The sequence below is a fragment of the Acartia tonsa genome, chromosome 10, assembly GCF_053477335.1.
Source record: "Acartia tonsa isolate MP-2025a chromosome 10, ASM5347733v1, whole genome shotgun sequence".
In the NCBI taxonomy this organism is placed as follows: domain Eukaryota; kingdom Metazoa; phylum Arthropoda; class Copepoda; order Calanoida; family Acartiidae; genus Acartia; species Acartia tonsa.
In genome coordinates, this window is record NC_137269.1 from 7,044,670 (window position 1) to 7,058,333 (window position 13,664).

General features: G+C 34.3%; 1 protein-coding gene across 5 annotated transcripts in view; it reads left to right on the plus strand.

Moving 5' to 3' along the window:
* Positions 1 to 13,664, plus strand: part of ps (RNA-binding protein Nova-1-like protein passilla) — a 34,378-nt gene that overhangs the window by 8,438 nt on the left and 12,276 nt on the right. For all 5 annotated transcript variants that reach the window (XR_013883352.1, XR_013883353.1, XR_013883350.1 and 2 more), the window contains exons 7-9: positions 243 to 321; positions 1,620 to 1,688; positions 13,024 to 13,173. Coding sequence is in view for 1 of the 5 variants with exons in the window: in XM_080174927.1 (XP_080031053.1) it covers positions 243 to 321; positions 1,620 to 1,688; positions 13,024 to 13,173 (298 nt within the window). In the remaining 4 variants the exon portion in view is untranslated. The remainder of the gene's footprint in view (positions 1 to 242; positions 322 to 1,619; positions 1,689 to 13,023; positions 13,174 to 13,664) is intronic.

Consider the following 13,664-nt stretch of genomic DNA (forward strand, 5'->3'; position numbering starts at 1 on the left):
TTTTAAAAAATAAGTTTGTCTCAGATGATTTCAAATACCTACCAAGCCCAAATAAGCAGGAGAAAAAATAAAAATACAATAGTTTTCGACGGGAGTGGTGGTTTCACTGCCGTTACTTCACAGGTTTATATTGTACCTTTTAAAGTGAACTGCCATGCTTAATTTTCAATTTTTTGTTGAGTTCCATTGTAATGTAGGTATTTTTACGTAAATTTAATATTTTCTATGTTTTTTTTTCGTAGGAACAATCAAGAGCATTTATCCAGCTCTCTCAGAAGTCAAAGGAAACACCTTTACCAGAACGAGTCATCACCGTTATAGGTAAGACTGTTTTTAAGAAGAATATATTAGAACCAGGGAGGTGGGAGGAGAGTTGATACCCCCATATCATATTCTATTGCACCATGACTTTTGGATTACTCTACCAAACGTTTAAAATCCCTAATTTACACCCCCCCCCCCAAAAAAGAAAAAAAAATCGTAGATGTCCTTCCTCGCGCAACACTTAAATCCTCAATTTAACATACTTTTCTATCTTTGTATCGATTGGTTCATAGTAAGGGAGGGAAGGGACATTGGACTGTAAATTACAATAGTACCACTACCCATAGTTTTATAATCACCGTTTTTTATTCGTTATTTTGATAAACTTGTAGTACTTTGTAATTGAATTTTAATTGGTCAGTGAAACTTTGAAGTGTCTAAACGTTTCAACCAATAAAATTAATATCAAATTAATTATTTTATTATCATCATTAAATATGTACATCAATTTACCATCCATTGTCCTATCCCTTAAGATCACCTGTATATTGTATATTGTTAAAACATTACTTTTATGTGTCATAATTTGCATTGTTCATTACGCATTTATGATTATGAAAGTAAATTTACGCTCTTTTGATTACTCTAATTGTTGCTTTTTATAAGATTTTCTTTTAAAAGCGAATGTTTTCTATAATTAGGGTCGGTCCTGAGGTCCATCTGGAACGGATAGCTTTTTTCGTTAATTTTTCGGTAAATATCTGTTATATGAATAAACATACAATGTTTTAAATCAATAGGACAATTCTAACGAGTTTAAATTATCGAAAGAGCTAACCGTTCCTGATGGCCGTACGGACCGATATTAATTATAGAAAAGCTTCGCTTTTAAAAATATTATTTTCATTAATACTATAAAAATAAGGGAAAATTATTCTTTATGCTTTAGCTGTCGGATAAGTGTCTCGGAAGTAATATTAAAATAAGGTTGACAATATCCAAAAGTAGCGAAGCTAAAATAAATCATGCATTGATAATCATTATTTTTTTTATTTGAATAATAAAGCTCTCTATAGGAAATACGATGTCATAATTTCACAAATTGGTTTTCCATTATGGCTTTGAAACCGATAAATATCTGTTGGATTAGAATTAGTTCTAAGCCATACTGAAAAATTATTCATTGTATTATACACACTTATATTATACCTAATAAAGTTAAAAAATAATAATATTAATACCAGTTTTGTTAGCACAGGAAAACAAAACTGGTATTAACTTTAGAAATAGTTTTAAATTTTACTATCCGCAGACAGTTGTCTAATACGAGGCTATAAATTATAAAAACTATTAAGGTGAGGATGAGAATTTGAAAGAGGCGCTGAACCTTATCCTGCAAAAAGTTGTCGAAGATCCGCAATCAGGCAGAATATTTGTAGTTTACATTTTAAAAACACTACCTAATAAATAGATGTATAACATCTAGATATATGCTCTTTAAATCAGCCAATAGGAAAACAGCTGAGGAACATGTTATTTGTTAGAAAGTGTACACATTTTTGTAAAAAGGACAGTTATTATTTTTAATAATAATAATAATAATAATAGAACTTTTATTCAATAACTCTTCAATCCTGTTATGAGTAAATCACATAGACAATTAATTATTATATTGAAATTACATGTTAATATTTCATACTATATCGATAATAATTATATGTTTTTTTTTATTACTGGTAAACATAATTGCGGATTTTGATAAACTAGGTGATTTCTCTTGGCGGCCCAGGTGTGGCTGAGCCTACTTCGGGCTGGACTGTGATTGGTGTCAGTACCACTTTCGCCGGCCGGTAACCGCCAAATAAATGCGGATCAGAAAGTTATCCGCTCGTGGTTCCACCGCTTTACCATCTGCGAGCTCGCCTTCACTTCAGCTTTGCCTGCACCTCCCTCTCCATACCCTCCATATGTCAACCTTTACAGCAATGTTGGTACATGACCGGTCAACGAATTGACCGGCTAGCGGTTAGACAGATAGATAAATTCTGCGCCCGACATGGGAATATGAACCTAATCATGACATATAGACATTTCGTGTGACTCAATATAAAAAAGAGAAAGCAAAAGAAAAAAGGTAAAGAGAAAGAAAAGGAATTTGCGAAAAAAAGGAATTTTGATTAAAATTGGAATAAAAATGGAATAAAAATATGAGAATATGAGAATCTCAGCAGGTTTCTAGATGCGCTCCCCCGTAAAAGTAATTTATTAAGTTGAAAAAAGGAAAAAGTAAAAGATTGTTAAAATTAAAAGTTAAATGTTTTTTTGTGAAAATTGTTGAAAATTAAAATATTGAAAGGAAAAAATTGCCAAAAAACTGTCTAAAACTGTAATGTAAGAAAAGAGAGTTTGTAAAGAATTTTGTTGGATGAATTTAATTGCAGGGGTTAACATCTAGTAAGAAATCTATTTTGAACGACGACCCGACGACGGGGATGTAGGTACTTAGGTCGGACTCGAAGGACACAATGTACGCTCTCCAGGAGCTCCTGGCTGTATTGACCCGGACAAAGTAGTCTAAAATAAATTTAATATTAATATTAAATTGAAGATTGAAAATTAGAAATTAAAATTTGGTGCTCGAAAAAAGAATTGTATTGAGAATAAGAATTTCTATGTGTATTAAGTCTTAGGTAGTATTCCACATTTATTAGTCACTTGTATTTAACGTTCCCTGGCCATTTACAAAAACCCCGTTGTTCTCGATTTAAGTTTCAACCCTTGCTAAAATTCTAATGTATCCCTTAGTCCCCGAGACGACCATGCGCAAGAACCATGTATAAACCTTCATGAATGAAAAAAAAAAGGAAAACGTTGCTTGAAGGCATCAAAATTTAGGTTAAAATTTAGGTTAAAACTTAGGATAGAAGGATCTGATGCTATAATTAAGTATGTCAAGATTGATGCGTGAAATTTTAAAATGTACTAAAGAACCTTGTAACCGTATACTCATTTTAAATATGATAAGGATAAAGATTCCAAAAAAGGAATCTTTGTAGAAAAATTCATACTTGAATCACAACTTAAACTGCTCTGGTGATTATGATTATGAATATGATGTTATGATATATTGTTGCCTGCATAAAGTGTAAAAAATAAACTATTGAGAAACTAAAAATAAAACTTAAGAAAAATACTAATGAAAATTAAGAATGAAGATTAAGAATGAAACCATTATATTGAGTTTAATACAAAGTAAAAAGCTTTTCGTTTAAATTCCAGGAATGTAGGTATAGTTTTTAAATTTTCAGGTAATGTATTCCAAAGTCTTGGGAAAAAATGTAATGGTGAATTAAAAATAAAATTTCTATTGGCTTGATCTACTATGAAATTGTTTCTAAATCTGGTTTCATAATCGTGAATTGTATCACGTGTGTTCCAAACACCATCAAATACTCTTGGCTGCATATTGTTTTTATATTTGTACATAAATAAAAACACTTCGTATTCCATTTGTTTCCTGATTGGTAAAATTTCCAACTGTTTAAATAAAATATTTGATGGAAAACGACGTGGTTTTTTTGCTATTAAGCGGCAGCACTCCTTTTGGAGCTTTAAGATTGGCTCCAATAAGATGTTTGGAACAGCAGTGAATACAATTAAACAGTAGTTAAGAACAGACTTTATGTAGGCAAAATAGAGCAATTTAAGATGTTGCGAGTCAAGTATATGACGCATTTGACGTAATGAGTATACGATTTTTAAAATTCTTTTGTGCATTAAATTAAAATGAATTTTGAAGGACAATTTCTCATCGATCTGAATACCCAAGTGCCTTGCGGCTTGTTCCCCAGGGTTACTATTTGAAAAAGTTATATGATCTAGCTTCTGGATTTTTTCTGGAAGGTCTTCTCCTTCATGATTAGAATTAATAAAAACTGGAAACTGTTTTATAAGATTTTTTTCCTCTTCCGTAAAGTTTTGCCTTGGCGATTGAAACAAAACAACCTTGGTGTTTTTGCTATTTATGATAAGTTTATTGCTGTTGTACCATTCGGTAATTTGAGGAAGAGTATTTTCAATCTTAATAAACAGATCCCTAATGTTGTCAGCTGTTAAAAGACAAAATGTGTCATCTGCAAAAAGAGACAGCAATGCGTCTCTAGTGGCAGAATCTAGATCATTAACTACGATAAGAAAGAGAAGAACACCGAGTGTACTTCCCTGGAGAACCCCGATAAGGATGGATAGGACATCAGAAAATTCTCCCCCAAACGCAACCTGTTGTGACCGTCCTTCAAAGTAGCTTTCGAACCACCTTAGGACCACTCCACGGCAGCCATAATGTTCCAGTTTCAACAAGATGTTTCGATCAACAAGATCGAAACACTTCTTGATATCAATCAATATCCCGGCGCACACTTTCTTTTCAGAAAGTGCTGCCGTGATACGATTGACAAGATCAAGAACATTATGTGCCGTGGAGAGTCCAGGGCGGAATCCGAATTGCCGTGTGGAGAAAAAGGATCTTTCATCTAAAAATTCATACAGTGTTTTATACATGATCTTCTCGAGTGGCTTCGAGAATGTGTTGATGATAGAAACCCCCCTCCAGCTATCTAAGCTGGTCAACGGCCCTGATTTATAAACAACTACATTCTTGCTCACTTTCATCCCTGAGGGGAAAATTCCTTGTGAAAAGCTAAGATTATATATGTGCGTCAACGGCCGCAGCAAGTTTGCGGCACATTGAATTAAGAGCTTACAACTCACGTCCTTGGCCGTCTTGGGCCTGCAACTCGTTATTATGTTAAATACCTGGAGCTCATCCAGGGGAGGAATGAATATACTATCATTGATGGGGGGGGGGGGGTAAATAATCCCTAAAATCTTTTGATGTTTGGGGGATTTCAGGGGTAAGGTTCTCACCCAATTTTGCAAAGTGGGAATTAAAGGCATTGGCTATTTCCTTTTTGTTCTCAATTTTTGCTCCATTAATTTCCAAATATTCAAGATCACTTGAATATTTGGATTTACCCATTACCTCCCTTAATACTTTGCCATACTTTGCGGCCATCACTGCCCGCTTTTTCAAGCTCAGATTGATAGTATATTTTCTTTCTCTCCCTGCAAGTTCTCTGGTAATTATTACGGTAAGTTGAGTACCTATCCTTATTTTCTTCTGTAGGACAATTCAAAGATTTCCTGTACAACTTATCCCTAAATCTATTGCATAACAGAAGATGCTGAGTCATCCACGGCGACTGCGGCATAGTCCTACGATTATTGCGAATTTTATCCTTGGGACAACAAGAGTTGTAAAGATTAAATAAAATTGAAAAAAATTTCGCATAGGCTAAATCAACATCTTCTGTGCTTAAGACCTCATCCCAATTTTGTATTGATAATTCATAATTGAGGTTATCAATATTTGCTTCTTCCAAAAATCTTTTTTCAAAATATTGTGGTCTTTTGGGGGGTTTTGGAATAGTATGTGAAAAAGAACTAGACAATACAAAATGGTCTGATAGGTCAGTGACAATTACATGTGAGTCAACAAAATTGTCCAGGAAATCCTTACAACAAATTGAATCAATCAATGAGTAAGAAAAATTGTGTACTCTAGTTGCTCTTAATGTTAAGGATAGATACCCATTACTTACCATTAAATTAAAAAAACGAGATGCAGGACTCAAGACGTCATAGGTCGTGAAGAGATTTAAGTTGTAGTCTCCTACAATGAATACAGGGAGGTTGCTATCATCAATCACATCTAAAAAGTCACCAAGTATGTTAAAAAATGATTCAAGGTCCTCAGGGTTTCTGTGTGGAGGTCTATAAACCACAATGCCATCGAAGGTGATTTGACTTTTGTGTCAGAACCTGTATTGAGACATAGTCCATTTCATTACCCTAGGTTAGGTAATTTCATTTCACTTTTCAATAAAATCTAAAATGCAGCCGTTTTTGCAGGAGGTACCATTTTCTGCGAAAATTTTAGAGGAAAATTAAACAGTTTTTAGTTAATTTCTACTTCTATTTTCAACTGAAGAAAAAATCCTTTTGTGTATATACAGAATCATTGTTGTTACTTAATCTTATCAAAAAAAAAATTTAAAAACTAACCCATAAAAGCCGATTTTTCATTTTGTTCAATATGGGTAAAATAAAAATATTACCATCTCCAAAGGGTTAAAATCAAAATTTCAAAGCTCTAAAATGTTGTTCATCGAAAATAAATAGCAGTTTATAAGGACTTTTTGCATCCATCTTCTCATTTAACAGGAAAAAAAAAACAAAAATAGAATCAATTTTTTCAGTGTTGACATAAAAAAAGCATTTGATTATAAATATAAATAATAATTTTTTTTAAAAGTGCAAAAAAGTAATACAGACTATTCAACTTTACCTCTGACATTTAATTAGATGTAAAAAAAATCTATTTATTATAGCAGACAATTATAATAATTTGTTTACAAAATTTTCGCCAAAGCATTACTGATAAACCAAGGACTTATTAGATAACATACTAATTGCTCCTTTGTAAAAAGATTCTATGTATTCTGTATTCTATAAGAAAATCATGTTTTCAAATAGACATTTCAAATTATAGAGTAGCTTTTAAAAAGTACAATTTAATCTTTAAAGAATTAAAATAAAGAATAAAAATTTTTTTGAATTTTATCTTGGCATATATATGACTAGCATGGCAGTATACATATAATTAGAAATGTAGATTGTTTTATAAATAATACCTGTTTATACTCTCGAACTTGAAAAGTGTCGCTTAATTTAAACTATGTTATTCAAAAGTTGGATTGGGTAGAAAATGTGATGGAAGGTTTTATTCTACTAACCTTTCACTAACTGCTTTTACCTGGTCCCGGAATGATTTTAGGAATTTCCCCATCCCTTTGAATTAAATTTAAAAGTATTAAAAGCTTCTAGATGCTAGTGGCGCATCCCCTAGTTTTACATAATATGATTAAAAACAATGTTTTTCTGTCCGACTTAATCCCAAATAAACATAATTTAGAAATAGTCACAATTTTAATAATGGATGTAGAATATTCATGGATATTATGACAGGGGGAAATTGTCGTCAATTAAGCTTGCTAACATGAAACCCATGTATTGGTCAGTTTGTGCATCCAGAAAGAGGGGAGGATATAAATGTGGTAGAGGGGGAAATGTTAATTTAGCCTTATTAGAGAACATGAAAATCCAAATAATAATATATCCATTATTAGTAGTGAAGCTACTCTATAATTCCAATGTCCGTTTATCTTTTTTATATTTTTTAAAACTGGTTTACTTTAGCAATGTATATAGAATACATGTATATATTAACAAGGGAAAATTTGTCGCCAATTTAGCTAGCTAATATGTACCTCGTTTATAGTTTGTTCATCCAGGGGGTGGATTGGGGTATTATAACTCTAGCTGGCTGTGAGAATTACTTTATTAGAGTACACGAAAATCTGGTGCAACATCCAAGTAATAGTAATATTTCTATAGCATTCAGCAAATCTGCACATGGTAGAGAAAGGTACGAATCTTAGCCTAAACAAACAAATTTCATAACTTAAAAGAAAATAAAGACCTACTGCTGCTATTTCAGATGAGCGGTATTCATAGTAAAAGTAGGGGAAATGCCTTCTCCCAAAAACAAGTGCAACCCATAAACATGATCATTTTGGAAAACGGGTATTTTACAATATAGTCTGCAATATTTTGGATCATAAGCGTGCAGAAGGGGATGTATACAACCCCATGAAACAACATTTTATGAAGATCTGCATTTCCCTTTTATCACCTTTGAATAGAGAGAGAAAGAGACAGAGAAACAAAGAGAGAGAGAGGGAGCATAAGAGAGCGTGAGTTAGAAAGACAATTTTACCTATATAATAGACATTAAACATTCAATCTTGTCATTCTAATATACATACAGTAGAAAGGTTTTTTGTCTGTATCCAAAATTCTCGGAAATCGCTGGTCCAACTTGGTTTCACTTTTATTTTGGTGTGGTTTTAGACTATTTTCAAGATCAATATCGCCCTAAAGTCAAAGGGTAGAACAACTCATGGATCTAAAGGGATAAGACAAAGGCCAATAAATTGATGTACATCCCCAATATTGAAACACAAAACTACCTTCTTTAGAGCTTAAGATTAGTGGTTGAAACGTTTGAACAGTCAACTTAATAAACTAACCAATTAAAAAAGTCCTCAAAGTTGTTAAACCAACGAATAAGAAACATGATTGTAAAAATTTAAGGGCTAGTGTAATAAACATTGGTATCTCTCACTCTGGGAATAGCTAGTCACTTGAATCTAGTCTTTAATTTGAAATGTCCGTTTGAAAATATGATTTTCTCATAGAATACAAATTTTTAAAGGAGCATTTAGTATGTTATCCAATAAGACCTTGGTTTATCAGTAATGCTCTGATGAGAATTTCCATAAGAAAATTTATTTTAATTGGCTGCTATACTAAATTGACTTTTTTTACATCTATTTCAATGTCAGAGGTAAAGACTGAATAGTCTGTACTACTTTTTAGCACTTTTAAAAAATATTATTATTTAAAGTTTTTTATCAAATGCTTTTTTATGTCAACACTGAAAAAATAGATTCTATTTTTGTTTTTTTTCCCTGTTAAATGAGAAGATGGATGCAAAAAGTCCTTATAAACTGCTATTTATTTTTGATGAACAACATTCTAGAGCTTTGAAATTTTGATTTTAACCCTTTGGAGATGGTAATATTTTTATTTTACCCATATTGAACAAAATGAAAAATCGGCTATTATGGGTTAGTTTTTAAATTTTTTTTTTTGATAAGATTAAGTAATAACAATGATTCTGTACATACACAAAAGGATTTTTTCTTCAGTTGAAAATAGAAGTAGAAATTAACTAAAAACTGTTTAATTTTCCTCTAAAATTTTCACAGAAAATTGTACCTCCTGCAAAAACGGCTGCATTTTAGATTTTATTGAAAAGTGAAATGAAGTTACCTAACCTAGGGTAATGAAATGGACTATGTCTCAATTCAGGTTCTGACACAAAAGTCAAATCACCTTCGATGGCATTGTGAAACGTTAACTATCAATGCTTTAAAACTCCCTAATGTGACTTTAACACACATAGTTTCAAAAATATGTGGCACAAAAAAATTTGAAAATAAAACTTTTGTTTGGTATTTGCTATGAACGAACAGCCCTACTCCCCCGCCCCTCCCTTCTGGTCGGGGGGTGGAGATAAAGTTGTAATTTATTAAACTTAAACTATCTGTGTTCGAGTCCTGTGACAACCAGGACTCCTGGACGGCAATGACCGAGGGACCTACTCCCTCCAGGGAAGCCGTTTCAATTAAATTTCTTAACTGCTGGATTTTACTATTGAGACTTTGGATATTAATTGAAAAAACTTTAAAAAGTTGCTCATTGGTATTTTTAAATTTATTAAAAAGAGAATCTATGTCTATATAGTCACACTTAATGTTATATTCGCTCGAGTATTCTCTAAACGTGTCGTCATAGAGAATGCTAGTGATATCGAAGTTCACATTCTCATTCAGACACAAAATATCATCTACCTGACTAGAACCAGCTGTCTAAGGATGTGTCTGGAGGCCATGGATCTGGAGATGCAGGTTCTGCTTCCGGTTCAGCTATGCAGGCAGAAGTTATCGGCAGGTGTTCCACTAAAATAATAACATATACAATGATCATGGTAAAAAAATCTCTACTATTCCCCCCCCCCCCCCCCCCCCACCCACATCCATTAAATATAATAATTCGACAAAAAAAATCGGTAAGAAAATATCGGTAAAAGGAATAAATCAGAAAATTAAGTTAATTAGAAAAAAAGAAGTTAGTTTGTTAATTACTAATTACCAATTACCAGTTTATGTTTACACACGATTATCATTAATCAGTCTTTTTCATTGAATTTTCGATTATTGACAGATTATACAGATTATAATAATAATAATAATAACAACTCACATGATATATAAGTACATATGGTACTTTTAACAATATTATAAAAACGGCTAAGCGTAATAAGTTGAGTTTGAGCTTTGTTATTGGTATGTACCTAGTAATACCTAGTAATTGCTCAATTTAAGTGAAATCTGTACAAGATGTACACTACTAGTATGACGATAACCTTTTCAAGGCTTAGATTTGACCCGATATCCATAGAGGAATGCTGATGGCTTTGCTCATGGCTTGGCAGCTGCTGACCTTGTCGATACCGAGGATGATGCTGCGTTAGTACCTGTGGTTGTAGAGCCTGGTGTTGTACCTGGGGCCGGACCTGTCTTGGCGGGAATTGCGGCACCAGAATTCTCAATGGCAGGAAATTCGGCTGTGGAGATAGCATCAGCAGTGATACTATGATCTGGAGAATGTTGATCCTCATGGTCCTGCTCTGTCTGGATTCCACGCAGCTTGTTGGTCTTCAGGTCCTGCAGCAGACTCTTGATCTCTGCTTCGAAACCTTGAAAGAAAAGGTTACGGTTAGATTGGCCATTCTCACGCATAAATTTAACTATCAGATTATCAGTGCTTAATATTTCCTGAAGGGGAGGCAGTGGAGAGATCAACCCAATGTGGCTTCGAGCCATAGGATTCTGCACTTTTATCCATTTAGGGGGGCCATCTTTGGGTTGGAAGGCGACGCTTGTACCCGACAGTTTGGTCCTAGATGCAATTCCTGCGCTATGTAGGTAGGTCATCAGGCTTCTATTTGTGTCCGCAAGATCGTGGGCGCACTTAAGATAACTCTTACCGTCGAATGATACTGCTGCGGCGCTGGTCCAACCTGTCTTGTCTCGAGCCTTCTTGTCCAACAACTGTAAATGCTTCTTCTTGTTGATCATGAACTGAAAAAGCATATGGCGAGAGTAAAATCTGAAGATATAATTCCTGGGACCTTTCACCCTCTGGCTTAGAGGGTGAGAGTACTCTATTGTATTAGAGTAGTTAACGTTCGCGTCAGGGTCCTGTTCGAGCAAGACAGGCTTGATGACAATGTCGAAAACTTCACGGCTTGTCGGCGTTTTTTCAAGCCATGGGCACTGTACATTGTTTACGCGAATGCTCCATAGACGGTCCCTTTGCTCCCTGTGAGCAAGTTGGGACAAAAAATAATCATTGAGCGTGGATTGACATTTTTCTCTCGCATTTGCGTTAACGACAAAGTTCTCAAAGTTTTTTGTTAACGACACTACATGTACAGCAATTTGCTGTTCCGACGAAAGTTCATCACCTTCCATTAGCGCTCGAAGTTCATTCATTTCATCGCGGTGTTTAACATTCAAAATTTCAATAGAATCATGCAGACCACGAATCTCAGATAAAAAAGTTTTATTAAGAGTGTCGTTGCTCACCTTTTGAAGTTTCTCATATGCTTGCACGCTCTGTGTTACCGCTTGACTGATGGCATCTTTTATGTCATCTTGTAAGAATGACCTTACTTGAGCTAAGGCGTCCTGCGTTAGCAATTTTTTTGACATTTTATAAAGCAACAACACTTATATAATTGATAATTGAGATGTATATTCAAGCGTGGTCAGATAAAAACTGGTGTAAAAACACGCGGGTTGCACTAATCAATCTAGATTAGCCAATAGCCTGAGGTCATGTGACCGAATGAATATGCGCTGGTCCAATCAGATCCCTTATCTGTTGGTAGGAAATAATTCCTCCAATGAGAGGGCTTTGTTACCGGCACCTTGTGTCAGCTGATAGCCCGCCTAGAGAGAGTGTGTGTGTGGTGGGGTAGGACAGCTGAGGGGAGAGGGGTAGATGTGCGCCTTGCGAGTGTGTGTAGATGAGGGTATGATGACTGGGGGATGGGGTATCCTTGGGGGGAGTCTAAAAGGGTAGAGTGTCTACTCAGTGGCTACCATAGATGTTGATAGCTGGAGGGTAGACTAAAGACTAAAGACTTCACCCCTAGCCTCTAGGGGCTTTGCCCCAAGAGATCACAAAAAAATAAGAACTAAAGAAATCTTCTACAAAAGAAATTTTCTACAAAAGAAATCTTCCTCAAAAGAATTCTTCTACAAAAGAAAATTTCTACAAAAGAATTCTTCTACAAAAAAAAAAAAAAATAATAAAAATAAAAAAAAAAATGGGGGGGGATTTTTTTGTTTTATGGGGGGTTTGGGGGTGTCCCACCCCCCGAGAAAATAGCTTAAAACCACCACAGGACCAATAGGTATATACCCTGAAGAGTAGAATCCGATCGGTTCATTGGTTACCGAGTTCTTAAGCTTCAGACGGACGGACGGACAGACATCAAGCTACTTTGTATTATAGATAATGAGTCAGCTAGAAAATGGTCGCATTTCTTAGGTTAGGATAAAGCTAGCTTTTGGAATATTATACTGTCTAGAAAAATTTCGTGCTTTGTTATTATTATTGAAATAAATCGTAGGTAATTTTAAATAACTTAAAGGGTTCGTCTGCTATTAATCCCTTTTTAACTTTGACGTATAATTGGGCCTTATTGACCGTCTAGATCCTCTATATCTTCTATTTACAAATTGTATAAAAGCCAATGTCCGGACAATATCATTGTTAATTAAAAGCTTGGGCGTCATTGCGTGTTAAACACACTTTGTTTTTAAATTATCTAATATAGACATATAATTTTCTTGGGATTATTATGTAAGGCAAAAGTAAAAAATCGCATGTCAAAGCAACAGTCCATTTTAGTGAAAATAAGAACACAAATATGATGATTAGGTTCATGCCTGAACATCTCCTACAAGATAACCAATGGACCGGTGGCCAACCCTAACCCTACAGGATCCCCGTTTGCCAATGGAGACTCGATGGGTCTGGATAAGAACGATGACAAGGATACTGAAGGTTACAGCATCCCATTGGCTGGAGGTAGGTTAATTAATTCCCATTGGCTGGAGATTTAATAGGTTGATAGATTTCCATTAGCTGGGGGTGTAGGTTGATTAATTCACATTGGCTGCAGGACGTTGGTTGATTTATTCCCATTGGCTGGAGGTAGGATGATTGATTCATTCCCATTGGCTGAAGGTAGATTGAAAAAATTCTTATTGGCTAGAGGTAGATTGGTAAATTCTTATTGGCTGCTTAGACACTATACAAGCTCTATGTGTGTTTTTATTTGTTGTTAATGTTAAATGTTAAAAATGACACTCTACTTACCTTTTCCCTTTATTACATATGGATCATACCTAAGAAAATTTCAATAATTCTATTAAATATATATTTCAACATAAGCATATAAAAAAAGATTTATAACTTATATTTACATAAGTTTATGCATAGTTTGGTACTTTCATAACCTGGGTTGGCCGTTGCAAAAGCTGAAATACCAATAAAATACTCCTTATCTTAAACTATCC